At 56.0% G+C, this 26,112-nt stretch overlaps 1 protein-coding gene across 22 annotated transcripts in view; it reads left to right on the forward strand.

Moving 5' to 3' along the window:
• Nucleotides 1-26,112, forward strand: part of LRP8 (LDL receptor related protein 8) — an 81,720-nt gene that overhangs the window by 542 nt on the left and 55,066 nt on the right. For all 22 annotated transcript variants that reach the window (XM_055092564.2, XM_055092569.2, XM_034965500.3 and 19 more), the window contains exon 2: nt 557-676. In XM_055092564.2, the coding sequence (XP_054948539.1) occupies nt 557-676 (120 nt within the window). The remainder of the gene's footprint in view (nt 1-556; nt 677-26,112) is intronic.

Raw genomic sequence — 26,112 nt, forward strand, 5'->3', positions numbered from 1 at the left:
GGCCAGCGGGGAACTTTGCCGGAGGGGCGGCCATTCATGGTTCCGGATGAGCTGTGTGATTCTCGCCGTTGGGGTTTATTTGACACGCGCGCTCCGCGGCGGTAATGAGCAGAGCCGGGCGGCTTCTCCGCTTGACAATGCGTTTCCGCAGACCCCTGCGCGCGGCGGAGAGAGAGGGGGCTGCCTGCCAGGGTGATGTGCCTGCGGCTCCCACTGCGCCTGGCGCGCGGGCGCGGGGACTCCCTATGGGCTGTATCTGCGCAGATCTCTGACTATGGGTCGCGTGTGCGGGTGAGTGCGTCTGAATGGAGGGTATACCCAGGTCGTGTGACACTTTAAGTAGGTGCCTGGTCTTGCCGTGCCACCGAGCGGCCCGACATCCATGGAACCCCTGCCATCGTGCCCTCCCTTTGGATGGAGTGTGCCTGAAGCCCCCGGGGTCTCCATAATCGCCCCCTTTCCTCCTCCCCAGCGGGCCCTTCCGGGTGGCCCGGACTGCATGGTGGGGAGTGGGGCCGAGTCCGCTGATCCAGCTCACGCTCCCTCCCCCTCGCAGGGCCGGCCAAGGAGTGCGAAAAGGACCAATTCCAGTGCCGGAACAAGCGCTGCATCCCCTCTGTGTGGAGATGCGACGAGGACGATGACTGCTTAGACCACAGCGACGAGGACGACTGCCGTGAGTGGCGGGCCAGGGAGCTCAGACCCGGAGAGAGAAAAGGAACGGTGGGGGGCACCATGCTTGGCGCGCACGTGGCTGCAGCCGCGGCGCTGCCACCTGCGCGGGACTTGCCGCCGGAGCCTGCGACAGGGAAACCGCCTGGGCACCGCCTCCCTCGGGGCCGGGTGGCTCTTAGCGACCCGGAGCGGGCAGGAAAGCTGGCGTGTCCTGGTGGGGCCGGGGCGGAGCCCCGGGCAGTGTGCCGGAGGAGGAAGGCGCACCATGCTGGGGAGACTGAATTGGAGCTGTGGGCGGGGACGCGGCAGTCCCTGCAAAGGTCTAGCTTCCCGAAACACGGCCCTCTCGGACTCTTGCCTCGGCCCCGCGGGACGCGCGCGTGTTTCAAAGTTCCACGCAGCTCCGGGCCGCACTGCGCTCCTTTTCCTGCTCAGTTTTTGTGAATGAATGGGCTCCCCAGGGCCCCTGATTGGCTGGGCGAGGACCACCCCATAGGCCCCCGTGGCCGGAGCGGCCAATCGCGGAGCAGACGGATGTGTAGTATTCGGGTTCCCTGGGCGCGGGGGCACCGCCCTGCCCTGCCCCGGCCCCGCCCCGGCCACACCCCCGCGCATATCCTTAGGGTGGTAGGTGCAGGCGGGGCTCGGGCGCCGCTTTTCTGCCGAGTCACAGTGAAGACCTTTTTGAGCCACCCTGGTTAGCAGACCGCGCTTTCCTGCTAGCCCTGCCCGGCTCTGAGTCATGTGGCACACCAGGAAGGAGGGTACCAGGAGGGAGAGTTTGTTTCCTGGAAGGGGCCCGAGAAGCCCGAGGCCACGCGTGAAACGGCTGCCGGCTGCCTTTGCTGGGCGTGCGCGACTGATTTTGAAGTTTCTTCTCAGAGTGCACAGGGTTTCAGAGTGTCTGCGGGACCGGGAGCTAGTTAGCAGGCAGTTGCCACGATGGAAGAAATGTAGTTCCGGGAACAGAAAAACAGGGCTCTCCTAGAGACATAGACCCAGGCAGTCATTCATTCATCATTCGGGAGCATCTGCTGTGTGCCAGGCGCTGGGGCGCCCTCCAAGACAGGCCAGCCCTGCCAGCCAGGGAGCACTGACAGGGTCTGAGGGAGGAGGGCGACAGGTGGACAGGCCCACAGCCCCACACTGCACAGGAAGGGTCACGGGACACTTGGACAGGCACCCTCTCTGTTGAATCGTTTTGGTTTTTGACTGTTTGCCAGTCACCCTCCCGTTCACTTTCAGACCTAACCCAAAGTTGGCTTTGTGTCTTGTGCGTGGCAGAACTAGACTGACTGAGTCTATGTCTCTAGCACATCTTTCCCTCCTGCCTCAGTTTCCTCACCTCACCACTTGGGTTCACATAATTCCTGCCCCAGCAACATCATTGGACTGTTTTGAGGACCAGTTCTAGAAGCGAAATTGGAAGTAATGAGACTAATGTGTGCTGACCATTAACTGTGCCAAGCACTGCAGTAAGTACTTATCTTGTATAAACTCCTTTAATCTTCATAACAGTCCTATTTTAGAGATTAAAAAACAAAACAAACAAACCAACAAAAACTGAGGCACTGAACTGTGAAGTTACCTGCTTAGCAGCTACTGAGTTGTTAAGTAGGAGCCTGAACTTAAGCATCTGACTCTAGAGTTCTTAGTCTAATCATGACCCTGGACCATTTCCCAGTGCTGTTGAGGTTATGAAAATGGCTGTGCCTTGGTAAAATATTGCAGTGAGTTTCCTCACTGGGAGTTGTTCTGTGGTCTCCTTAGAGTGGGAGTACTGAGGACGAGGCAAGGAATAGAAACTGCGTTTCTGGGCTGGTTATGCCTTATCTCCCTGGCTCTTTATAACAACTGTCCTTGTGAGGATGGCTGTGAAAAGCAGAAATTTTCTTGTCATTCTACTTTCTAGATAAGGATGCCTCCTCAGAGAAGTTGAGTGACTTATGCAAGGTCACACAGCTCAGGATGACAGAACTTGGTCAGGATCTCTGCCTGCCTCGAGTTCAGGGCACTGTCTGCTGAGGTGGGGAGTGTGGTGCGGAAAGCACCAGGAGTGTGATCTAGGAGCTGGAAAGACGGGCTTTAAATGTTAGGCCTGGCACGTTTCAGCTCCATGTGAGGCTTTGGACAAGATGGAGGAGTAAAGTAGCTGGGTGCTGAGTGACGCTCAGGTGGGCCAAGAGAGCTCCAATGGCCAAGCTGGGCTCCTGCATGGCTCTGAGATGCATGGGGTAGAGTCATAGGCAGGGAGTTATTAAACAAAAGTGAATGACGTCAAGCTTGGAGTGGAAAGGGTGGCGGCGCTGCTGATAGTACCAAGTAGTAATCACACATGGCTTGGCTTTTCTGAGCTTGTTTCCTCATCTGCCAAACAGGGGCAGCTGTCCCTCCAACGCTGGCTGTGCACATAGACACACAGGGCTGGCAAGAAGGGAACGGATGGATGAGTGTTCCCACCTCCACGGCCTTTAGAAACGGACTCCTGGTAGCCATAAAGGGAAACTGAAGAAACGGAGTGGGGCTTACGTGGCTGTGTTGGGGCCAGGTGCTGGAAAATGTTCTTTCCTCAGCCCTTCCTGCATTCTAGGCCACCTGCCCAGACTGAATTTCTTTGAACTGTTCTCCCTGCAGGAGAGAGAGCTGTTGGCTCGTCCCTGAGGAGCTCTTTATTAAACCTGGGATGGAGGGGTTATAGGTGCTGGGATAACAAAATCTGCTCCTCCCTGAGCAGTCTCCGTGCCTTACCCCTGACCACCCTCTTTGGCACACCACCCTGCAAGAGGGCTTGAGCTTCCCCACCTTTGTACATCTCTGGGCCTGCAAAATGGGGGGTGGAATTTGTAGATAGAGTCTGTGTGAGGCAAAATGAGTCCAAGTTCCCAAAGGGGCCAGAATGCAGCCCCTGAATACCAAGAGGCTGGAAGGAGGGAACTTTTAAGGAAGCCAAGGAAGGCTTCCTGGAGGAGGAGACTGCTGAACTAGGCCTTGAAAGATGGTAACTAATAGCATTCCCCCAGAGTTTACCATTTAAAAACAGGTGGTATTGTTCCTATATTATAGAGGACATAGGCTTGGAGAGGTGAAGTGACTCCCCCAAAGTCACAGAGCTCCTCAGGGTTGGAGCTGGAACTCAAACTGAGGCCTTCTAAGTCCCGAGCCTCAGCCACAGTGGCTGGGACTTGGCTCTTTGGAGACACAGCTGGAGCTTGCGGGATGGAAGAGGGAAAAGCTCCTGGGGCTTTAGTTCTCAGCTCAAAGAACCTTCAAAGTGGAGGAAGGAGCTGGAAGCTAGAGAGCCAGGCCCAAGGAAGCCCAGCCAGGGGAAGTCGGGTGGGATTCCTGGCTGTGGGCCTGGGTCACGTAGGCCAGCTGGCCCCTGGGCCTCAGTTTCCTGTTGCTCCCTAGTGTCTGGGGGCAGAGGCAGAGATTCCGGTCTCTGGCCCGGCCTTTACTCCCAGAGTCACAACTACAGTAACCATAGCGCCGATGAACGCTGTCTGGGCACTTGCTGTGGACCGGGCATCGTGCTGAGATTGTCCACACATCGCCCCTCGTTCCTCTATTCTATAAAATGGGGCAACACTATGAAGTACCTGAAATAGTCCTATCTCATCGAGGCACAGACGGGTTACGTAACTGGCCCAAGGGTGTAGAACTGCTGGGGTGTGAATGCGGGTGACCAGCTATGGAACTTGTACTGTCTCAAGTACTGGCTGGTGACTTAGGTAGGTCCTTCCCAGGCCTTCATTTCCCTGTCTTGAGATGACATCTTAAGGCTACTCCACCTCGCTTCCTCCTCTAGGAAGTTCTGTGCTTCTCGCGGAAAGGCTGGGTGGACAGGTGGACCAGTTTTGTGCTCACTGACCTCGACTTTGTTCAGGCTTCTTTGGACTCTTTTGTTATCCCAGCACCCATCACCCCTCCATCCCAGGTTTAATAAAGAGTGGCCACAGGGAGGTCTCCCATGGCTGAGAGTTCATTAGCTGGGCAAGGCCAGGCTGCAGGAGTGCTGAGGCTTGCTGGGAAACAGCCTCATAAATAATTAAAGCTCGGCCACAGCTCCCGGCCTGTGCTGTAGCCCGCATCTGCCCCTCAGTGTGCGGCCTGGACGTGTGCTCCTGACACTGGACCCAGCCTCATCTCCTTCGTGGATGGAGCCATCTGACGACAGTGCGGCTCCTTTCTGAACCTCCCCGTCTTCACCTGACCGGGCAACTCCACCATCCAGAGTCTCCTGGGGCTCCCAACTATCCAGAGAATAAAGTCAGTGTAGACTCCTCTGTATTTGGCCCTCTGTGACCTGCTCCTGTTACCCACTTCCCTGCAACCTCTTCCTGCCTCTTCCTGTGAGCCTGTGACACCAAATTAGCTTCTGCCACACTCTCACCCTCCTGCTGCTTCTCACCTCCAGGCCTTTGTGTGTGCTATTCCTCCTGCCGGACACCCTGCTCCCTCACTGGCTGGATTCATTTTATCATCCTAGGAGATCCGGTGCAGGTGTCACCTCCTCTAGGAAGCCTTCCCTGACACCCCATTGCCTCCAGGCTGAGATACAGGATTTGAGTTACTTAGAGACCCATGTCAAAGTCACAACTCAGACACACCTGGTTTTTACATCCCAGCTGTCGCCTCCTGGATGAATGGCTGTGAGGATGATACTAGGCCCTCCTTTTCGGAGATTAAATGTGAGGATTAAATGAGGTCACGTGCCTGGTAAGCAGGAGGTGTTCAGTGAATGGCAGTGGGTGAGGTTGTTCTTGGTGGGAGGGGTTTCACTGAGGTCTCTAGGTACCTGACGTCTGGTCTTTACAGGCCAACCCGGACCCCCTGCTTCCCCTGCTCCTGTCTGCTTAGCCAGATGTCGAGGTTCCTGCAGCTGGTGCTCGCCTCAGCCAGGGAGTTGCCCAGCCACCGTAGAGGTGACAGAAAGCTGCTTGGAAAGGAGCTGGGGGAAGAAATGAGTCAAACAGGCCTAGGGCCCTAGGAGGGGCAGCGGATGGCTTCCCTCTGGCTGTGTGCTGGTCCTAGAGGCTGTCTTCTGTCCTGTCTCCTCCTTTCCTCTTGGCTGTGCCTGGGGAGGAGAGGAGGGCCTGCATCCCCCATGGCACTGCCCAGCAGGCCCTAGCAGGCCTTGGGAGTGTTTGCTAAAGACTTTCCCTTGGGCCCTCCCAGGTCAGCATTCCCCGGTGTGAGTCCCTTGGGCCTCAGGGATGGTTGGCTTCTTCCTCCCCAATTGTCTGCTGGTGGCCGACTTGACAACTTTCCTCCTTGGGGAAATGCTGGTAGCAGGTGAAGCCAGAGAGAGAGAGACCCCCAGGGGGCAGTGAGGAGCGAGAGCCCAGAGGGCAGATGGAACAGGCACGCCCTCGAGGGAAGTAAATGCATGCATGCTCTCCCAGCACCAGGTTAGTGGTCTACTCCCAGGCCCATCTGTCCCAGGGGGCCAGCACTGGGGTCTGTGGGAGGGTGTGGGGTTGTGTCCTTAGGGTTGTGGAGCCAGGCCTTGCAGCCCCAGGCCTAAGTAACGTTGGTAGCACCTGCCCCCAAAATGCCCACACATCCAGATCACCCAGGCTCTGAAGGCCTGGCAGGGATGCCACTTCCTCCAGAGATGCCTTTCTAGACCCCTGTCCTCCAGCCCCTCAGGCCCTGAGCTCCCACAACGTGTCCTTGTTCTTCCCACAGTTGCAGATCCTTCTCAACATTGTGCGCTCCGCCAGCCTTGTGCTGGGCAGTAGGAATTCCAAAGTCGTTTCCTCAAGGGGTAGCTAATAACAGCTATTGGCTGCCTATATCCCATGCCTGGGACCACGTTGGACAATTCACATCCTTTAGCTTCACTACTCACAACCCTGGGAGGGCTAGTTTTTCATTCTCATTTCGAAGATGATGAAACTGAGGCTCAGAAAGGAGACGGAACTTGGCCAATGTCATGACCATTAAGTGGTGGAGCCAGGAGCTGACCCAGGTCTGTCTGGTCTGGAGCCCAGACTCTTCTTAAGCCGTTCCCCGCTGAGCGCTGTCTACCCTGGTGGGGTCAGAGGCTGGTGCTTGGAGGGTATGGGAGGAAGTAGGGAGCAGCTGCAGGACTCAGCAGTGCCTCCCTGAGCTACCAGTTTCTGACCTGGGGAGTGGGACTGGGGAGGGACCCTGTTCTCTGGAGACCTCGCAGAGCCCTCACATAGGCCTTTTCCAGCTCCCATGGGGATGACATTCCAGTTTCCATAGGCTTCTCTCAGCCTTTGCCTGTTAGATGCTGATTCTTCTTCTGACTGTATGGAAGGGGAAACTGAGGACCTGATGATAGTGATGCAGATGACCTCAGGGAGTGTCAGCCCAGGGTCATCTCTTTTACTCTCTGTAGTAACACAGGGCCTGGCTGCCTCCTCGCACCCAGGCTTAGAAAGGTGAAACTAAGGCCCTGATGGTTGAATTGGCTCCATCGTCAGTAGGGCACCATTCTCAGAACTCAGGTGTCCTCAATTCTGGGTGGGACTGGAGTCAGAACTGTATGTGCTTCCCCCTCCCACCCCCACCTTCTTTGTTCCCTGCTGGATCCGGGAACAGGGTGCTCTCAGGCTGAGGGGTGGACACAAGCCTTTTGCAGTACCGAAGGGCTTTGGGCTCCTGACTGGGGACCTCAGGTGCACCACTGGCCCCACTGGGCCCTGCTTGCCCACCTCTGGATTGCCAAGAAGTCATCTAAAATACTCACGTTAACACTAAGAAGAGTTAGGCAGCGAGCTAGTGAGGGGCTTTCTCATGCAAGACCTCCTTCAGCCGGTGTCTTGAGGTATCATGACTGCATTTCGCAGAGGAGAGAACCAAGACTCTGAGAGATGAAGTCACTTGCCCCGGGTGGCCCCGCTGGTCAGTGGCAGGACTGGGCCATGCCTGTCTGGCTGCAGGTCTGAGGCAGCTGAAAGGAGATATGCATTCACACATCCCAGTCACGATGACAGTAAAGTGTGGCTTGCAGGCTGTGCTGGGGCCTCTCTTCCTTTCCAGGCGTCCCTCTTTGCCAGCACCTGCTAGTGGGTGTGCCAACTCCCTCCTGAGCAGCCCAGCCCCTTGGGCGCCCTCCAGCATGAGCTGGGTCCCCCGGCAGCGGTTTTAATTATCAGCCCTGCTCACCCCAGCTCCTCTCACAAGCTGCCATATGTCATAGACTCCAGTAATCACCCCGCAGCCGGAGTGGCAGGGGAGGGGCTGAGGGCCTTCAGGGGAATCCTGCTCAGTCTTGACCGAGTTCCTCACTGACTGCACCCGCTCTGACCTCTTTGTCTCTGGTGGGGCCCAGCCTAGGTACCCACAATGGGAGAGCCGGGCCTAGCTGCTTTGGGGGCATAGAATGCGGCATGCTCTCAGGCGCCATGGAGTGTCCTCGGGAAACTGAGAGTCACCCAGCGAGCCCAGGGCTGTGGGGCTCGTGTGGTGCACACAGTTCCCATGACCCCTCATGGCCTCTACACGCCTGCCCCTTGGAACGTGGCATGTGGCAGGACAGACACCCCAAAGCTGTCTGCCAGTCTGTCTAGGAGTCCACGGGAGTGGTCATGTGGCCCCCATCCTCCCCTGGTCACTGGCCTTGAGGTACCACAGGGGACTTCATCCCAGCCACTCTGGAGGGCATCTTAGTTTCCAGCCCTCTCAACCTGCCGTAATCCTTGGATGGCTTTTCCAGTTGGTGCCTCACAGGTGTGCTCCTGGGAGGCAGGCGGTGCAGGAGTTCATTATGATCCCCATTCCCTGATGAGGAAAACGAGGCTCAGAGAGGATAAGAGACTCACCCAGTTATTGGTAGTTCTGGAGCTAAAACTCACTTCAACTGATTTTACTTATTTAGTTTTCCAGGGTAAGTAACTTCTGGTTAGCTGAAAGTAACTTTACACTTGTAATGAAAAACACAGTTAATAAAGAACAGGAAACGAAGGTTGCAGTGAGCCGAGATCACACCACTGCACTCCAGCTTGGACGAAGGTAGTTCTCACCCTTGCTAGTACCACTATGTAAGCAGCATAGCCTTCTAGAGATTTTTCTCTGCATGTGAGCTCTTGGGCATGAACGTATGTATTTTTTTTTTTAACAAAAATGAGGCCATGTTATGCCGGTTGTTTTCACATATGGCTTTCTATGGCAATAACAGTAGTTCACATCCTTGTTTTAAAGGGCTAGATAGTATTGTATTGTGTGGATCTTCCATAATTTAATGACATTTTCTCCCGTTGATAGATGTGTGTTTGGTTGCTTCCATGTTTTTCCCTGCTCTGTGCAATGCTAGGATGGACATCCTTGAACTCCATCCTTGTGCATTTGCTTGGTCCTTTCTTTAAGATAAGTTCTTAGGAAAGGAGCTGCTGAGTGTGTGCATTTTCATCATTGCCGTTCTGCTCTCTAGAGGGGAGAATCTTTCCCATCTCACAACTCTCTCCCTCTATGGCCCCACGGCTCTCCTTTCCAGCAAGGCAGGCAGCTGAAGGACTTCCCTCTTCTCTGAGCACAGGGCCACCTCATTCTGGTCCCATGGGACAAAGCAGCCATATCCAGGCCACAGAAAGCAAAGCCAGGAGAGAGAACAACGAACGGTGTTCTGGCCCCAAGGGCTTTCACCCCCCCCAAAAAAAAAAAAAAAAAAAAAAGCAGAAGAGTACAAAACTGTTCCTTCATTCTTCTCAGGATATTGGTAGAAGGCATCTCCTCCGCAGCGTTCTAATTCTTCTATCTATGCCCCTAACTTGCTGTGTGACCTTGGGTGAATGGCTCTCCCTCTCTGAACTTCATTTTCCTTTCACTCATTGGTCCTTATTCCACCTGCACTGCCCCCACCCAGCACTTGGAGCAGACTCCTGTGCCTGGAGCTGGGTTCAGGGCTGGAGCTGGCCAGTCCTTGCCTAGGGCAGGAATCTGTGCCTTACTACCTGGTGACAATGCGGGGAGTATAGCTGCCTTGGTGGCCTGGATTCTGGGCAGGGAAACAGGGCAGCTGGACTCCTTAGCTCCACTTCCAGAGCTCCACCCTGAGGCCCAGGTTCCTTGGGTGACTTTCCCTTCTGCCTTCTTCCTGCACTCACAATTGGGCCGGATGCAGTGCAGTGATGGAGAAAAATGGAGTGAGGCCCACTAGCTTCATGAGACTTTCCGAAAGCGGGAAAATGAGCCCATATTCCGGAGGTGTGCGGGCTGAGGAAAGTACTTTGCCCAGAGCCTGGCCCTGAAAATGAGCGTTTCCCTTCCCTTCCTGAGCCTGTGATTCCTGCACAGGGAATGGCTGAGTAAAAGGAACCGTCCTCAGCTTTCCTCCTCCTCCACCAAGGACACAACAAGAGGGCAGCAGCAAAATAGCAGCAGGAGAGATTTAGGTCAACTGGCCAGTTGGGAGGACTTGGCTGCCTGAGAGAACAGCAGCTCCTCGGGCTGGGAGGGACTGTCGGAGCCATCTCATCCCACCCCATCTGCGCTGGGGCCCCAGGGTGGCTGCTTCCTGAGTGGCCCAGTGGGGCTGGTTAGCCAGCCGGGCCTGCCACGGTAGTTAGCCACGTGGGGCCTTGGTTCCCCAGTGGGTCCAGGCTAACATCAGAGACTTGGCAGCTGATGAGAGGCAGGAAGGTCCCATCAGGCCCAGGTTAAGCTGCCCGATTGAATAGCTGGAGGCCAAGGGTGGGCTTTCCTGGTGGCCTGAATCCAGGGACATTCAAGCCAGCACTCCTCCCCTCCCTCCCTCCCCCACTTCCTGGACCCTGAGCTGCCATCTGCTGCCCTACACTCTCAGAGCCCTTTCTCGGCCATGGGCATGGGCACATGTGCGTGTGCTTGGGGTGTGTGCTTCAGAGGAGGGGCTGTGTACCAGGAGGGAGGTGACTATTCTGGACCCGTGGAGGCTATGGGGCCAAGATGACACTCTTCTCCCATACCCGCTAAGTCTGACCAAACCAAGCCAGAGCTCCCCCGCCTCCCCACCAGGCCGTCGTGGTGGGGAATGATTTGTAGCTGGAGAGGCGCCAGCAGTCTCTCTTCCCAGCCTGCCCCCTGCCACAGCAGCCTCTCCTCCCCAGGCCACGTGTGCTCTGGTCCCACCCGGAGAGGGCTGCTTGTTATAAACAGCAGCCTTCCTCCTCTGCTCCCACCTTGCCGAGTGGCCATTTGGCAGATGCTTGCCCCTCTTGGGGTCTCTGCCCCTTGGGAGTAGGGCATCTCCAGCCCCTCTCAATCCCATTCTGTGGAATTCTTTTGTTTTCCCCTAAGAGTCAGGGATTCACATGGTGGGAGTCTGCCATGGCCAGGCCCCAGGTACAGGGTGCTCCAAGGAGCTGGCCCTGTTCTCTGAGGCCCAGGGCTGGAAGCATGGGGGCAGGGGCTGTGAAATCCAACCCCATGGGGCCCCAACAGGAGACATGGCCTAAACCACACAACTGTTTATTAGCAGAGCCTACATCTACTGGAGGCTTTTTACGCCTGCTTATTTTTGTGCTGAGCTCTGATGGGGCTGATTTTTTAATACCTATGAGCCAGTGAGAGCAGACTCTACATCAGCTGCCTATGCAACACTCTTTTGTCTCCCTCCCCTCCCCATTCCCAGCCTGCCTCTACTGCCTACTGTAGGGGCCAAGTGGTACATCGGGCCAGCGTGGCCTCTCCAGCAGCAGCCAGACCTGGCTTCCAGCTGCAGCTCTCCCACTTCCTGGTTGGGAGGCCCCGGGGCAAGTCCCTTGAATGGAACCCCAGACTCCCGCTCTGAACAACGTGGGTAATAAATAATTCCTGGCCTATGTAAAGTACCAGAAACCTCCTTGGCCCTCAGTGTGCGAGTTCCATGAGCCAGTCGGTTCTTCTTACACCACTGAATTGGACCAAACCAGGGCAGAGTGGTCTGGCAGCCCATGTGGCTTGAGCCCCTGTTCTCTCTGCCACCTCCCCCACCATGCCTTGCCTTCCCCTCTGGCCCTTGGTCTCTCCCACCCTTGAAGATCCTGTGCTGATGTCTCCCCTCTGTGACAGAGGCCTGATCCCTTGTTGCTGCTGGCTAACTGACCTACCTGGCTGGCTGCCCTCCAGGCTGTCAGCCTCACCTTGTCCCCAACATGCCGTGTGACCTGGGTGTATTCCTGCTCTGGGGTTCTGAGAGACTGAGGATTAGATCAGTGGTTTGTGTCACTTGGGGCAGCTTTTTAAATTCTGCCCCAGCCCCTTCCAGGCCCATTTGGTGCGAAGCCAGCTGGGAGGTGTAGATGTGCAAGTCCCCAGGACGGGCCCCTACCTCATCCAGGAGAGGATCTATCATGACATGGATAACAGCAGGGCCCTACCAGGCCGCCTGGGGTCAAGTCCACACCTCACCACTTCCCAGATGTGGGGCCCTAAGCAAATGACTTCACCTCTCTGAGCACCTGCCTCATCTGGAGGATGGAGCCGCCCCTCAAGGTGGTTGTGGGATTGACAGGTGAGTTAACTTCTGAGGCACACTAAGAGCAGTGCATGGTGCATGCGCAGTGCTCAATTCAAGATTGCCTGGGCTTCTTTTGACCTCCTTCTCTGAACCTCCCTCTCCCATCTGTCCTTCAGGAATCCCCATCCTTACTGGGCTGCTGCACTGCGGGGTAGAGTAGGAGGAGCCAGGGAGCCCCCAGAAAGACTCCTTTATCTCCCTTTCTCCCCTGCCGCTCCAGGCTGTCACTTGCTGGCCCAGTTTAATTAGGGAGAGGCCTTCTAGGGACCTCATTAGGAAATGAGCCCAGAGCCTTAGGGACCTTCAGGAGGGGTGGGGTGCAGAAGGAGATTACATTATGGTTGGCCCTGCCTGGCCCCTGGCTTTGTGCCCTAAATATGCCTAGGAAGTTATGGACACTTGGTCCTTTAGTGGCCAGGACACAGGCCTGTGACATGGTGCATGGTCAGCCAGGGCTGAAGGGACCCATGCTTCTATCTCCTACTCCCCCTGGGCTCTGGCCTCACCTCCCAGATCAGGATGGAGAAGCGTGACAGAGGAGGCTTATCTGGTTCTGCTCCACCCAGCCCTGGTGCCCACTGTCCCCAGCGTGGCTCAGAGCAGGCCCTGGTGAAGGTGTTGAGTGAATGGATGTGTGAGCTGTGGGCAGCATCTTCATTAGGCCAAAGCGGCCTCCGCCTTCCATCCCAGTGCAGGAGTTTCCTCAGCAGCCTAGTGGGGTGGAGGTCAGGGGGTCCAATGCGTCCGGGGACTGGGCGCTCACCCACTGACGAAGCAGCTCCCCGCCCCTGGACTGCTCTTCCTGTTAGAAAACCTGCTGTTCTGTCAATCCCAGATCTGTCTCCTGCAGCTCTCCTGCCCTCTCTGATCCCAGCTCTGTTAATGGGGCCTCTGCTTACAGAGTCTGCCCCCACCTTCACGGCAAGCCTGCCCCATGTCCCTTCCTGCCTGCATTCTTGCCACAGCCCCCATGCTTAGGGAAGTCCAGCCTGTGACAGCTGACTTGTGGCGTGGGCTCAGATAAGGACCATCCTCTCTGGGGCCATTGCTTCTTTGGCTCCCCTAGCATGGGGCCTGGTGGCGTGCACATTCGCAGGCTCTATAAATGTTAGCTGCATCCTGTGACTTGCCTCCCAGGGCTTTGAGAAGTGGAGGGTGAGGACAGAAATGCCGTGCCTGGAGGCAAAGGTATCGTTATGGACAGCTTGCTCTCCTGGGTAGCAGGGCAGGAGCGCCCAGATCCTGCAATGACTGTGGCACAGCACATAGCACTAGGGGGCTGTGGCTGAACGTCTTCTGCCTCTTGGACTAGTCCGGAGTGCAGGCATTGCCTGGGCCTTGGGCAGGAACCTGGGAGTCATCACAACCCCTCTCTTCCTTCCCCCGAGCCCTCACCTTGAATAGGGGAAGGAAGAAGGTCCCGACACTCACCCTGCCTACCTGCCAGCCTGAGCCTCCCCTGCCCCTGCCACCCACTGCCATGCCCTTCCTGGATCTCAGCAGCAGCCCCTGCCTAGTTTCTGTTCTGTCCTCCAAACCCATCTTCGCTCTGCAGCTGAGTGCTCTGAGAGATGCAAAGCTACACCCTTTCCTCGCTCAGCTTCTGCAGTGACGCCCACCCCTCATAGGACCAAGTCTTCTTAACTGACATTCAGAGCCCTTCAAGACCGGACATGTACCTGTCTCCTCTCCAGGTCTCACCTGGCAGTGACCCCAAGCCCCAGGCGTCTCCTGTCCAGCCACACCTCCAAGAGAAGCCTCAGGCCCTTTTGCATGCAGGCCCCTAGCCTGGAAGGCTCCATCTCTGCTTGTCCGGCCTCACCTGACCTCTGGAGTCACCATTTCCAGGGTGCTTCCTCCCCTAGGTGGGTCAGAGTCTCCTCTGGGCTCTCTCATCCTTGTGTTTCCCCACACTCTATACCATGATGTCCTGATTTAGAGTCTGTGGTTCACAATGCAGTCCACAAGCCTCAGGGGGACAGGGACCTGTGGAGGACGGTGGAGGAAGGAGGGGTGGAGGGTGCCTCTGGGCTCCGAGTGTACACTGTGCCCCTGACCCCTTGCTAGGTTTCCAGCCCCTCTTGCCGCACATGACTGGGTGTGGTTTTCTGTGAGTCCCTGGGAAGCGCCTGCTGTGGACTGGAGCCTTTGGGTCCCAGCTCCAACATTCACTGAGGGTTTGTTCTGTGCCAGGTGCCCTGCCAGGACCTGGGGAGGATCTACAGATGGGAAAGCAGGCCACGCCCTGGGGGCACCAGCCCCTAACTTAATGTGTGACCTTTTCTGAACCTCAGCTTCCTCTGCTGTGAAGGGGATGAGGACCCAAGACCCTTCCCTGTTACCTTGGGTACATCTATGCTGTGGCTGAGATCAGACATGGCCCCGCATGATCCTGAGGCTGCAGCTAGACCAGAACTTGCTCTCCACTGGGCCTCTGGAACACTGGTCCAAGCTTCACAGGAGCAGGGGGTGAGCAGAGGTTTTGCTCTCTTTTCAGCGAAAACGCCCACTTCATTTGCCCAGCACGTCAGCATTGCCGTGTGCTTGCCATGCATAAATTGAACACGGCTCCTCGGCTGCTCAGAACTATCCCAGTTTTAAAACTCAACATTCTGCATCTCAGGAACCCCTTCAGTTGTGAGCAAACTGGGACACTTGACCAGTCTAGCTGAGCCCCCAAGCCCTGGCCACTGCTCTCTCAGGTCCCCAGGAGGTCCTCCCCATCCCTTGTGGAATCTGCTAGCTGGGCACGGCTCACTTAATTAAAAACAAAGAAAAAGGCCAGGCACAGTGGCTCACACCTGTAATCCCAGAATTTTCGGGAGGCTGAGATGGGAGGATCACTTAAGGCCGGGAGTTCAAGGCCAGCCTGGGCAACATAGTGAGACTCCGTCTCTCAAAAAAAAAAAAAAATTAGCCAGGTGTCATGGTCCATGCCTATAGCTACTTGGGAGGCTGAAGCAGGAGGATTGCTTGAGCCCAGGAGTTTGAGGTTGCAGTGGCCTATAGTCATGCCGCTGCACTCTGGCCTGGGTAAGGAAGCCAGACCCTGTCTCAACCCCTGCCTGCCGAAAGAAAAGACTGATTTCTTCCTCACCTTTTGGGAGAACTCAAGAAAGAAACAGAGGCTCTTGGAAGGTCTGGAAGAGCAGGGCCAAACATTCTGAGTAGGGAGCTGTGTGGATAGGGCCAGGAGGCCTGGCCGCTGTTACAGACTGCCTCTAGCCCAGCTGCGTGACTTCCCTCCCTGGCCTGTTTCCCCATCTCTGCCCTGCTCACCTCGTATGACTGTGGTGAGAATCATAACATTCATGGGCCTGCCTGTGTTACCACCGCCATTTCTATTCTTCCAGGCATGTGGCTGTCTGTCTATGTCCCATGTTGGCCTCACTCCTCCCAAGTGGAGGGCAGCACTGAGATCGTTGTTCTCATGATGAATAGAAAGAAGCTGGAGGCGCTGGCCACGTGCCTTGTATGAGGCTCTGCAGTCGACAAGGCCCTTCCCACATGTTGCCTCCAGGCTCACGGTGGCCCTTGGGAGGTGGGCCAGCAGGAATGACTCCACCCATTGTACAGATGGGGACACTGAGCCCATAGTCCCACAGCATCTGACTCCTTAATGGTGGGGAGAAGGGAAGCCACATAGGTGGCCGGGCTGTGGCCGTGGCGTGTGGTGGTTACGAGTGGGGTCACCGGTTGGCTGGTCCTCTTCCCCTCCCTATGCCCACTCTGTCGATGTCTTCATCAGTAGGGAGAGATGGAGACAGATGGAAGAGAAGGCAGAGACAGAGGAGTAGGGAGAGAGAGATGGGGTGGGCTGGGGAGCATGCTGGGGAGCCTGGGGGCAGGGAGGGTCCACGCAGTATCGCTCCTTCCTCTGAGGTTCTCACAGTCTGTCTGCACCGATTCCTGACAGATGGAGGGAGGAGAGAGCTAGTGCCAAGAGGCTGTCACCACAGGCGGGCAGAGTTGGGGGAGGGCGCTTTGTGGCCAGGGCTTGTGTGGGGAGGGGAAGCAGCTGGTGGTCTGGCTGCTGGGCCTCCTTGGAGCCCACACCCAAGGAACTGCCAGGGGACAAGAAAGTGGGCAAAGGGTAAGCCTGCCACCTGCCTGGGACTGGCCGTGCCCATGCCCCTGTCCAGGCAGAGACAGCTACCCCTCCCCGCTCCTCACACCCTGCTGCCAGCAGGGCCCTCCCTGTAAACTATGGATTCCTCCTGCGCACCCCTCACTCGGTGTTGGGGGTGGGCAGGGGCCTGGGGACTGGCCCTGAGCTGTGATGGAGGTGGACCAGGGCAGGGAGGCCCCCGGGATACCGGAGGGCATGGCAGCTCAGAGCAGGCTGGGGCCTGGGTCTTGCATCTGCTGGCTGGAGCTCAGCCCGCACTGTGCTACCCTGGATGTTTCCCAAGCCCCTTTTCATGGCATAGGGCCTCCTGCATTTCCTCCGGGCTCTGAAGCACGTGCGGGGCTGGGCAGGCATGACCCGGGTTCGATTTGGCACCTTTGTCATCTCCTGTGTCTTTATAGTATGGCTTTCTTCAGGCAGGACTGGCTTTCATGCACTCTTTCCCAACCCCCCAGTGCCCATCACAGGGCCCAGCACAGAGGAGGGGCCCATTGTATGCTTGTTGAATGAATGAATGGATCCCCCTGCTTGCATACCTCCTGGGATGGAGGCCTCACTCCTTTATACGGCAATTCTTTCCAAGATTTTCAGAAACGAAGTTCTTTCTGGTTCTTCCCGAGAGGCTCCATGGCTCCCAGGCCTGCCACAGGGGCCACACAGAGACCCTGGCTGATCCTGCTGCCTCAGAGCAGCGCAGAAAAGACCAGAGACCTCTGAGCCAGCCCAGCTCCTCACAGGCTCCTGCACGGCTGGGTCTCCACTGCACTAACCTCTGGGTTGTCAGTAATCATAGGTGTCACATATGGAGCCCTCACTGTGCCAGGCAGCATCTCATTCCATTCACATCAGCCTGTAAGGCAGGTAGTTCTCATCCCCCATTTACAGAGGAGAAAAATGACTTCCTCCAGGTCACACGGCTTAGCAGGAGACAGAACATCTGAGTCAGGAGGGTGGGAGGTGGGCTGGGGTGGGCTGGAGGAAGACCTCCTGGAGCATGGGATTGTGGCAGGGCTTGGGGATACTGGGGGCTTGGCAGGAGGGGGCAAGGCTGAGGAGGGGCCCAAGGGCTTTTCTGGAGGTGGAATCTGCCCCTGCCCCAGCCCCTGTCTCTTCCCTCTCCCCATGCTGTCCCCAAATGGATCCCTGACACCAAGACTCCAACTGGGGTAGTCCCAGAGGTGAGACCTGTGGACCTGGGGCCCAGAGCCCTTTCTGTCCCCCTGAAGGCCAGGGTGTGAGTATGCTCCAGGGCAGAGCTCAAGGCCGCTAAACTGACAGGAAAGGTCAGTCCAGTGATCCGAGACGTGCAGGGTTATGGCTGGGGGCGTGGGGACTCCCATCTCTGGTGAAGCATCAGGGTAGGTGGGTGGGGCTGGGCTTCCTTTCTGCTGCTGCTCAAAGTTGGTTCTGCTCAGAAGCATCCTCCCATTCATATGAATAACGGCGATCACTGATGATAAATGAAGGTGTGCCTGCCCCGTGCCAGGGCTGGGCTGGGTGCCCTGGGGACAGCTGAGAGGAGTCGGAGGTGGAATCCATCCCGAGAGCAGGGGCACAGCTTTCACCACCTTTATCTCATCCCCGGAGCCTGACACAGGCTGGGCCCTCAGGGGGCAGCTTAGTAATGCCTTAGTCATTGAAAAACAGGGACCTGGCCTCTCTGACGGGATGCCCACTGTCCAAGGGTACACTGGTCCACAGCATGGCCCCGCAGCCTGACCTCTCCCCTCACCGTGGCTCTCTAGATCCTTCAAGGGGCTCCTGCCAGTGACTGTAGTGAGTGACTGGAGCCTCTTCCCCTAACGTCACACAGCATGTGGGCTGGATGAGCCACCTCCCCTCTCAGTGTCTTGGTTTCCTCTTCTGCACAGGGGCGTCTTGGCAGGCCCTACCTCAAAGGGCTGTTGGTTGGGAAGATTAAATGAGATGATGAGCCCCACGCACCATCATCAATGACGCTTATGCTTATGGGGAGTGGGGTGGGAAGCACCTCTGCTCTCCATGCATGACTTCATGAATTCTTTTTTTTTAAAGATGGAGTCTCACTCTGTCGCCCAGCCTGGAGTGCAATGGCATGGTCTCGGCTCACTGCAACCTCCGCCTCCTGAGTTCAAGTGATTCTCTTGCCTTAGACTCCCAAGTAGCTGGGATTACAGGCGCCTGCGACCATGCCCAGCTAATTTTTGTATTTTTAGTAGAGATGGAGTTTCATCATGTTGGCCAGGCTGGTCTCGAACTCCTGACCTCAGGTGATCTGCCCGTCTCAGCCTCCCAAAGTGCTGGGATTACAGGTGTGAGCCACCGCGCCCGGCCCATGGATCCTTTAACAGCCCTCTGAGCGGGGATCTGTCCTGTCTCTTTACTGATAGAGATGGTGAGGCACAGAGAGGTGGGGAAACACCCAGGATCACGTAGCATAGGAGTGGCAGCAGCAGGATTTAAACGTGGGTCTCTTGCACTCCAAGGTCCACATGTTAGCCAGTGCACCAGGCAAGGGATAAAGGACTTAGTGTGAGAGCTCCTTTGGAATTGGAGTTGCAGAGGCTCTGGCTTCCTGTGCTGATCTCCTGCAAGCCTCCAGCCCCCAGTCACGTCTGTCAGCAGCTCTGAGAGCCCTCCTTGGGCCTCTCACCTCCCACATGAGCAGGGAATCAGCAGGCAAGGTCCGGGCGGTGAGGATGGGGGATTTCCCGACTCACTTGAGATCCGTCACAACATTAATGTTAATTAAGCCTTGTTAATTCAGCCCTCTGCTTACACATGGCTCCTGACAGCAAATTGCTCATAAGTGAGGCAGTAAATTTATTGCTGCTTTTTCCAAACATTTAGCAGCAAAGACGGTGCCCCAGGAAAGGCAGAGGAGAGACCTGGAGGGCCAGTGATGCTTGGTTCCTGCTAGCCTGAACCCCCCAGGATCCTCATGGCCTAGAGAATAAGGTGGGGCTCCCCAGGAGACCTGGGTGAGAATGAAATTCTGGCCTGCTCGGAGCATACTGCCTGGAGATGCGGCGAGCACTGTCTCAGCACTAACTCTCTGGTAGCTCTGTGCTCTGTGAACATCCCGTTCCCTGCGCTGTCCTCCCACAGTGCCTTGAAGTGTGCCCTGCACAGTAGGGCTCAGCAAAGGTGTGTTTGGATTTGGATGTGCAGCCCCGAGCCCACCTCCATGTCAGGAAAGCCTCGCTGCAGTGCAGTCTGATAGGAGAGTCAGCAGCCTCCGCAGGGACTGAGCGCCCTGCATCCTGAGGTGTGCACCTGGGGCCAGACCACTCCGCCAGGGCTGCTGGGAAGGGGTCTCTCCCTGTCCTGGGTCATAGGAGCACTGTTGGAACCAGGATCAGGCTCAGATTCTGGGCCCGTGACCCCAGCCCCTTGCTAGGCTAGGTATCTACTCACCAGGTGAGGGAGAAGCCTCTCCTGGGTATAGTGGGACACCCTCGTCCTAGGTCCTGCTTCCCGCCTTGGCCTCAGACTGGGTCGTGCCTGGACCAACTGAACAAACCCAGGCTTTGGGTACCTAGAATTTTAAAAAATTAATTAGAGCATTAAATGGCAGCCCTCTGGGAGAATCCCACCATCTGGCTGTCATGGAGAGGCAAGAAAATCTATGCATATTTGTCTGCAGTGTGTGAGCATCATATGAAGCCAACTGTGCATGTGTGGGTATGCGGTCTGTGTGCTGCAGTGTGTGCCCAGCATGACATGCGTGTCTGAGTATTTTCAGTATGTGGCGCACACCTGAGTGTGCAAGTGGGTGGTGTGTGCCTTGCTGTATGCACGGGTGCCCATCTGCAAGTACATGCGCTGTGTGCATGTGCCTGAGTGTCTGCACATCTGTCTGAACATACCTCTGTGAGTGGTCCATGCCCAGGCCTGCCTTTTTGGTGCAGTGAGCCAGGCTGGGCTGTGTGCAGATAGGGAAGGGGCTCGTGACTCCTCCTGGCTGAGGTGGTGGGCACAGACAGCTGTGCAGAAGGTGGGACGGGATAAGTGTGGCAAGTGCACAGCTGGCCTTCAGTGGGTGAGGCAGGGCAGGCATCCTTGCCCTCATTTGACAGATGGGAAAACCCAAAACTGGAGCCTGGGCTCTGGGGCTCCCTGCGTGGTGCTCTTTCTGTTCCAGCGAGCTGCTGCCCTGGCTGGCACCTATGCTTTTGGCATCTTTATGCTGTTAGATTTTCATGGTGGCTCAAAGTGGTTCTGAGAGAGTACCACCCCCCCTACTCAGTATTGCTCAGGGGGCAAGGTCAGGATTCCCACTGCACATCCTGTGTTCTTCCTGTTTCAAGAAGGAGATATCAGGGCTGCTGGAGAATGCTGGGCCTGATAGTCCTCTGACTGCTGTGTGACCTGGGCCCATCCTGTCCCTCTCTGAACCTCAGGGGTGATTGTAAGAACTAAATGAGGAGACATATACAAAGGGCTTCGTAAACCACGAGATGAGGTGAGGTGATGTAGACAGATGAGGGCCTGGCCCAGAGATGGCATCACAATACGATCAGAGCCAAAGCTGAGGCCCAAGTTCATGTGTCCCAGGGTTTCCTGAGGAGCAGGCCAGGAGGTGGGACCCAGGACAGAGGCAGGTGCCCTCCCAGCCTTGCAGACTCTGAACCTGTCCTCAGAACCATCTGCCTGGTGCCAGCACTCTCCTCCAACTCCAGCCCCAGACACATGGCTCATGGCAGTGAAGTAAAGCAGGAACAGACCCAGGGAGCAGTGGGACCCAACCCCTCATCCAACTGGTGTTGACGCTGAGGCCCAGAGAGGGGGAGTGGCTTACTCAAAGCCACGCAGCAGCTCGGGGGGTAGAGCTGGGACCAAAACCCAGGCCTCCTGGCCCCTGGCTCTGTTCTCCTTGGTACCATACCACTGTCTTTGGCAAGAGAAAGAGGACACAAGAGCTAGTTCACATGCCTGGAGAAAAGGATGTGGGAGTGCCACCCAGCTAGACAGCACTGGAACAGACCAGAGCCCCACTTCCTGCATGAATGGAGGATCTGAAGCAAGGCTTCAATGATTACTGCTTTTCCTAGGTATGCAGAATGCTGGAGGGTAAATAGGGTTTGTGTCCTGGGCTGTACATTCTGTATAGATGGAAAAGCCCCAGGCTTCCAGATTGTCTGCATGCGATGCCTTCAGCACACGCTTCCTCAGTGCCTGCCTCCACCAAGCTGCTAGTCTGGTAGAGAAAGATGGTTGAGTGCCACCAACACAGGATGATGAGGCTGTGGATCAGAAGAGGTCTCTGATCCCACATGGGGTCGTGGAAAGCTTCCCAATAGAATAGAGAAGGGGAGGAGGGTCCTCCACTCCCAACTCCCAGAGAGTGAGGAATGTGTGTGCCTCAGACACCCTGGCCCCCCTGGCAGTCTGGGCCTCATAAGAGCTCATGCTTGGGCAGGCTCACCGTTCACCCTGGAATGGGTGGCTGGGTGCCTTCCAGCTTCCTCCTCAGCGCCTCTCCTGTGCCAGGGCCCATGCACGTGGGTGGAGGAGAGGCCATTCTAGAGGCCCCTGGCTCCCTGTGGGGCTTAGGAGAGACTAGTGTGGGGGCAGGGGTGGAGGTGCAGGGAAGCTGGTGGCCAGACCTCCTGTGACCTCCACTCATTGCCTGTGTGTCCAGGTGGGCCAGTCTCAGCTGCCCCGCTTGGCGTTATAACCATTGTGGTGTTAGCCAGGGACGAGGCTTCTGAAGTAGCCTGCACTGTGAGCCCCGCTGGCTGCCAGGTAATAATTCCACCCGCCTTGACCTTTTTCTCCAAGGAACAGGCCTTCTACTTTATACATGGAGAAAACAAGTCACAGAAGAACCAGGTGGCCCAGGATGACAGAGGCTAGGCCTCCAGGTGCCCTTTAAAAATTGCAACAAAAACTTCTTAAGGACTCACTGTGTACAAAGCCTGGTGGTGGGGCTGCCACAGTGGCTGAGATAAAGGGAGGAGGAACTTCGGTCACTGAATATTTTCTGTGTGCCATCCCTTATGTCGGGCACTGATAGATGTGATCTAGCAACCAACTGCCCTCCGAGTCAGGATCTACCACCACATTTTTAAATGAGGAAACATGGGCTCAGAGCGGTCAGGTAGCCTGCCTGAGGTCGCTTAGCTAGTAAGGGACAAAGGCGTGATTTGAGTCCTGCGTTCCTTCACCTGTTTTTGTGGGAGAATGGCCATGTCAGGCAGCAGACTGGGATCTTCCAAACCTTAGTTCTGGGAGGAAGGTTCACTTGCAGGAAAAACCAAGGTGAGTGGAATCATCTTCAGGCAGCCAGCAGTGCTCACTGGGCAGGCTGTTTAAAAGTGGCTTCCTCTTCAAGCTGTAGTGGGACCTGTCTTACTGGGGGAGCCATGCTGGCTCAGAACCCCTAGGCTGATGGGCACCCCTCTGTAAGGGGCTCTGAGAAGTGGCCGGTGTGGCTGAGGTCTGGGCCAGGATGCCAGTGGGCGGTGAGGGTTTGCTGGGCACATGACCCCACACCTTTCCTCTTCTTACCTCCCACAGCCATGTCTGTCCCCTTCTGCCCAGCTCTGGCTGGAGGTGCTGAGCTGGGGCTTGTGGCCATGAACCATCCCCATACTGCTGGCCCTGTGGCTGGCCTCAGATGGGTGGGTGGTCCTGGCCAGAGCCCTGAACCCCGGCCCTGCCAGAACCAACACCTGGAGACATGGCCACCTCCGAAGGTCTTACCTAACTGCAGGGCGTGCCAGCATCTAGCAGGGTCCCTCACGCACAGTTGGCCTGCTGCTTGATTATTTTGGCTTCCAGCAGCAGAGACCTGAGACTTTCCCGGTAGCACAGGAGTCAGCAGAAGCTTGGCCTTCCCAGAACATGGGACCAGAGGAGCTGTCCTGGACAGGGCCGGGTGAGGGGAGGCTGCTGGTGGCCCCTCACTGAGCCTTTCTGCAGTGGGCCTGGGGACCCCCTCTGCCCTGAGCATTTGCCAAGCAGTCCAGTGGCTGCGCGTGGGCCTGCCTTTCCTCCCCCACTTTGGCATGGCTGTCTCCCAGGAAACGGGGAATTTTCCCTCATTCCCATCATTAGGGTGCCAGGGCAAACAAACAGTCTAATCCAGATGAGCCCTGGGCCACAATCACACTCTCTTTGGGGGTTTTCTCTTCACTTGGAGCAATGTTGAGAAGGCTGGAGTAATTGGTATTCCACCCAGGTTAATAGAACTGCTGCCTCCTCGGTATTATGCCTTAATTTCCTTTATCGCTCAGCAAGTTGGAATTCATCGCCCCTTTCCTTTCTTTTTCCCACCGAAACCTATCACCAGCCTGTCTGCTGGGTAAAGTCATTTCGTGGCAGCTCTTGGCTCCTTTCCACCTCCCTGGGAATCTTTCTGACCGAGCCAAAGAACAAGGAGGGGTGAAAAATCCATTTGTACAAAGTGGGGATCTCCTGTTGAGAGCTTATTTCCCTCCCCGTTCAAGAGGAAGGAACGTGTTCAGCCTCCAGCCAGCACGGCTGACTGAGTCCCCTGTCGCTGAGAGCATTCAAGAAGGCGAATGGCCATATGTCAGCGGTGGGAACAGAGGATTCCAGCACTGGTGGGGGTTGGGGGAAAGGGGCAGGCCTTTGCCACTCCTGGTGCCTGGATTAGATTAGAAGCTTCTAGGGTTTTGTTCTGTTTGTGAGTCTAAGATTTGTGATTTAAAACTGGAAAGATTCTGTGGCTCCTTGGTCCTAACGTTCAACGGAATGAGCCTAAGTACTTGTAAATTGTGTGTTTTACGATTCTCAGATCCTGAGACAGGGAGATTCTGTTCTGTGATTCGAAGACTATCTTATGATTCCTCCAGTCTCTTCAGCGGCAGTTCTGTTCCTGACTGGGTCTTGGGAGGAGTGCAATTGCTTTGCTGAGGTTGCCATGGGAGCGCGAGGCTGCTGTGGCCCCTTTTCTCATGTATGAAATCCAAGGGCTGGGCCACATGGCCCTGGGGCCCAGGTGTGTTCTGCCTGCAGCCCCCTTGGCTCCACCGGAGCCTCCCACAGGCCCTGTGAGGACTGGCTGCTCCCCAGCACCTCACTGGACCCAGATGCTTTTCCAGCTAAGCCATGCCCCTTGCCTGTCTGCCCCCGGCCCTCTCCCATTCGAACGGGGAGTCAACCCAGCTCTCCCCAAAGTCCCTGCAGGAAAGCTGGAGCAGTGGGGGAGTGGTGGTGGCAAGAAATAAGCCGCATGATTGACAAGAGCTCTACCTGCTTTTGTGGTGATGTGCAATTTCACCATGAATTTCAACATTACAACCTCTCTTAATTCGCACCCTCTGAGGTGGTTAGCCCCATTTTATTGATGAGGAAGCTGAGGCTCTGAGAGGTTAAGTCACTCACCTATAATCATACAGGTTGTTCCCAGGCCCTGACTCTGGATCACCTGCTGTAGTACGGCTCTAGGCCGCCTGGGCAGCATGATGAAACTGTCTCTACAACAAAAATAAAAAAAATAAAAAAAATAAAAAATTAGCTGGGTGTGGTGGTGCATGCCTGTAGTCCCAGCTACTTGGGAAGCTGGGGTGTGAGGATGGCTTGAGCCTGCAAGGTTGAGGCTGCAGTGAGCTGAAATACTACTGCACTCCAGCCTGGCCAACAGGGAAACCCTGTCTCCAAAAAAAAAAAAGGCATTGATTCGCCCAAGGTCATATGGCTTGAGGCGGGACCAGAACCCAGGTCATCTCATTCCTAATGCAGTGCAAGCAAAGGAAAAAGTGAGAGGTGGACATTCATCATAGAGTCTATAGCCAAACTGAGGAACAAGAACCCTGGGTGTAACAGCCACAACCCAGAACAAAAGGAGATGGGTCTTGGTTAGACTCCGGGGTGGTGACGTCACTCATCTCCCCTCTCTGGGCCTCAGTGCCTCGGCTGTAAAACAAGGACACCGACCTTGGTGGTCTCCAAGCCCACATCATGTTAGGTTCCGGTCTAACGTGAGCCCGAGGCTGGGAATCTGCTTGTTGGGTGGGGGTTGTGGACCACACGCTTACACCTCCCTGTTGGAACCAATCCTGGGGCGGTTAAAGAGCTTCAGAGAATGGACCCCATTTCCTTCCAAATGCACTGAGAAGCCAGAAGCAGCCTTCTCCATCTGCTTTCAGAATCCACCTTTTCCTTCTGGATCAAACAGTTCCTCGGGGCAGGCTTCCTCAGCCCCTACTACTGCCAGCCAAAATCACCCCCTTTCTTTGAGGACCAGCTTAAAATGTCTCTCTTCCAGGCAGTGAGCCCTCCCCAGGCCTGCCTCCTCTCCCTCCAGCAGACCTTACTCACAGGCAAGGGAGATGCGGGCTTGGAGACCACCAAGGTCAGTGTCCTTGTTTTACAGCTGAGGCACTGGGGTCCAGAGAGGGGAGATGAGTGACGTCACCGCCCCAGAGTCTAACCAAGACGCATCTCCTTTTGTTCTGGGTTGTGGCTGTTACACCTGGGGTTCTCCTTTCCTCAGTTTGGCTATAGACTCTCTGAAGGAAGGTCCACCTCTCACTTTTTCCTTTGCTTGCACAGCATTCGGGATGAAACAACCTGCGTTCTGGTCCTGCCTCAAGCTACATGACCTTGGGATGATCAATGCCTTTTTTTTTTTTTTTAAGACAGGGTTTCCCTCTGTTGCCCAGGCTGGAGTGCAGTAGCATGATCATGGCTCACTGCAGCCTCAACCTCCCGGGCTCAAGCCAGCTGACCACCCCAGCCTCCCAAGTAGCTGGGACTGCAGATGTGTACCACCATGCCCAGCTAATTTTTTTTTGTATTTTTGTTGTTGTAGAGATGGGGTTTCGCCATGTTGTCCAGGCTGGTAGTGAACTCCTGGGCTCAAGTAATCTGCCTGCCTTGGCCTCCCAAATTTCTGGCATTACAGGCGTGC

This window comes from Pan paniscus, chromosome 1 (genome assembly GCF_029289425.2).
Source record: "Pan paniscus chromosome 1, NHGRI_mPanPan1-v2.0_pri, whole genome shotgun sequence".
Classification (NCBI taxonomy): domain Eukaryota; kingdom Metazoa; phylum Chordata; class Mammalia; order Primates; family Hominidae; genus Pan; species Pan paniscus.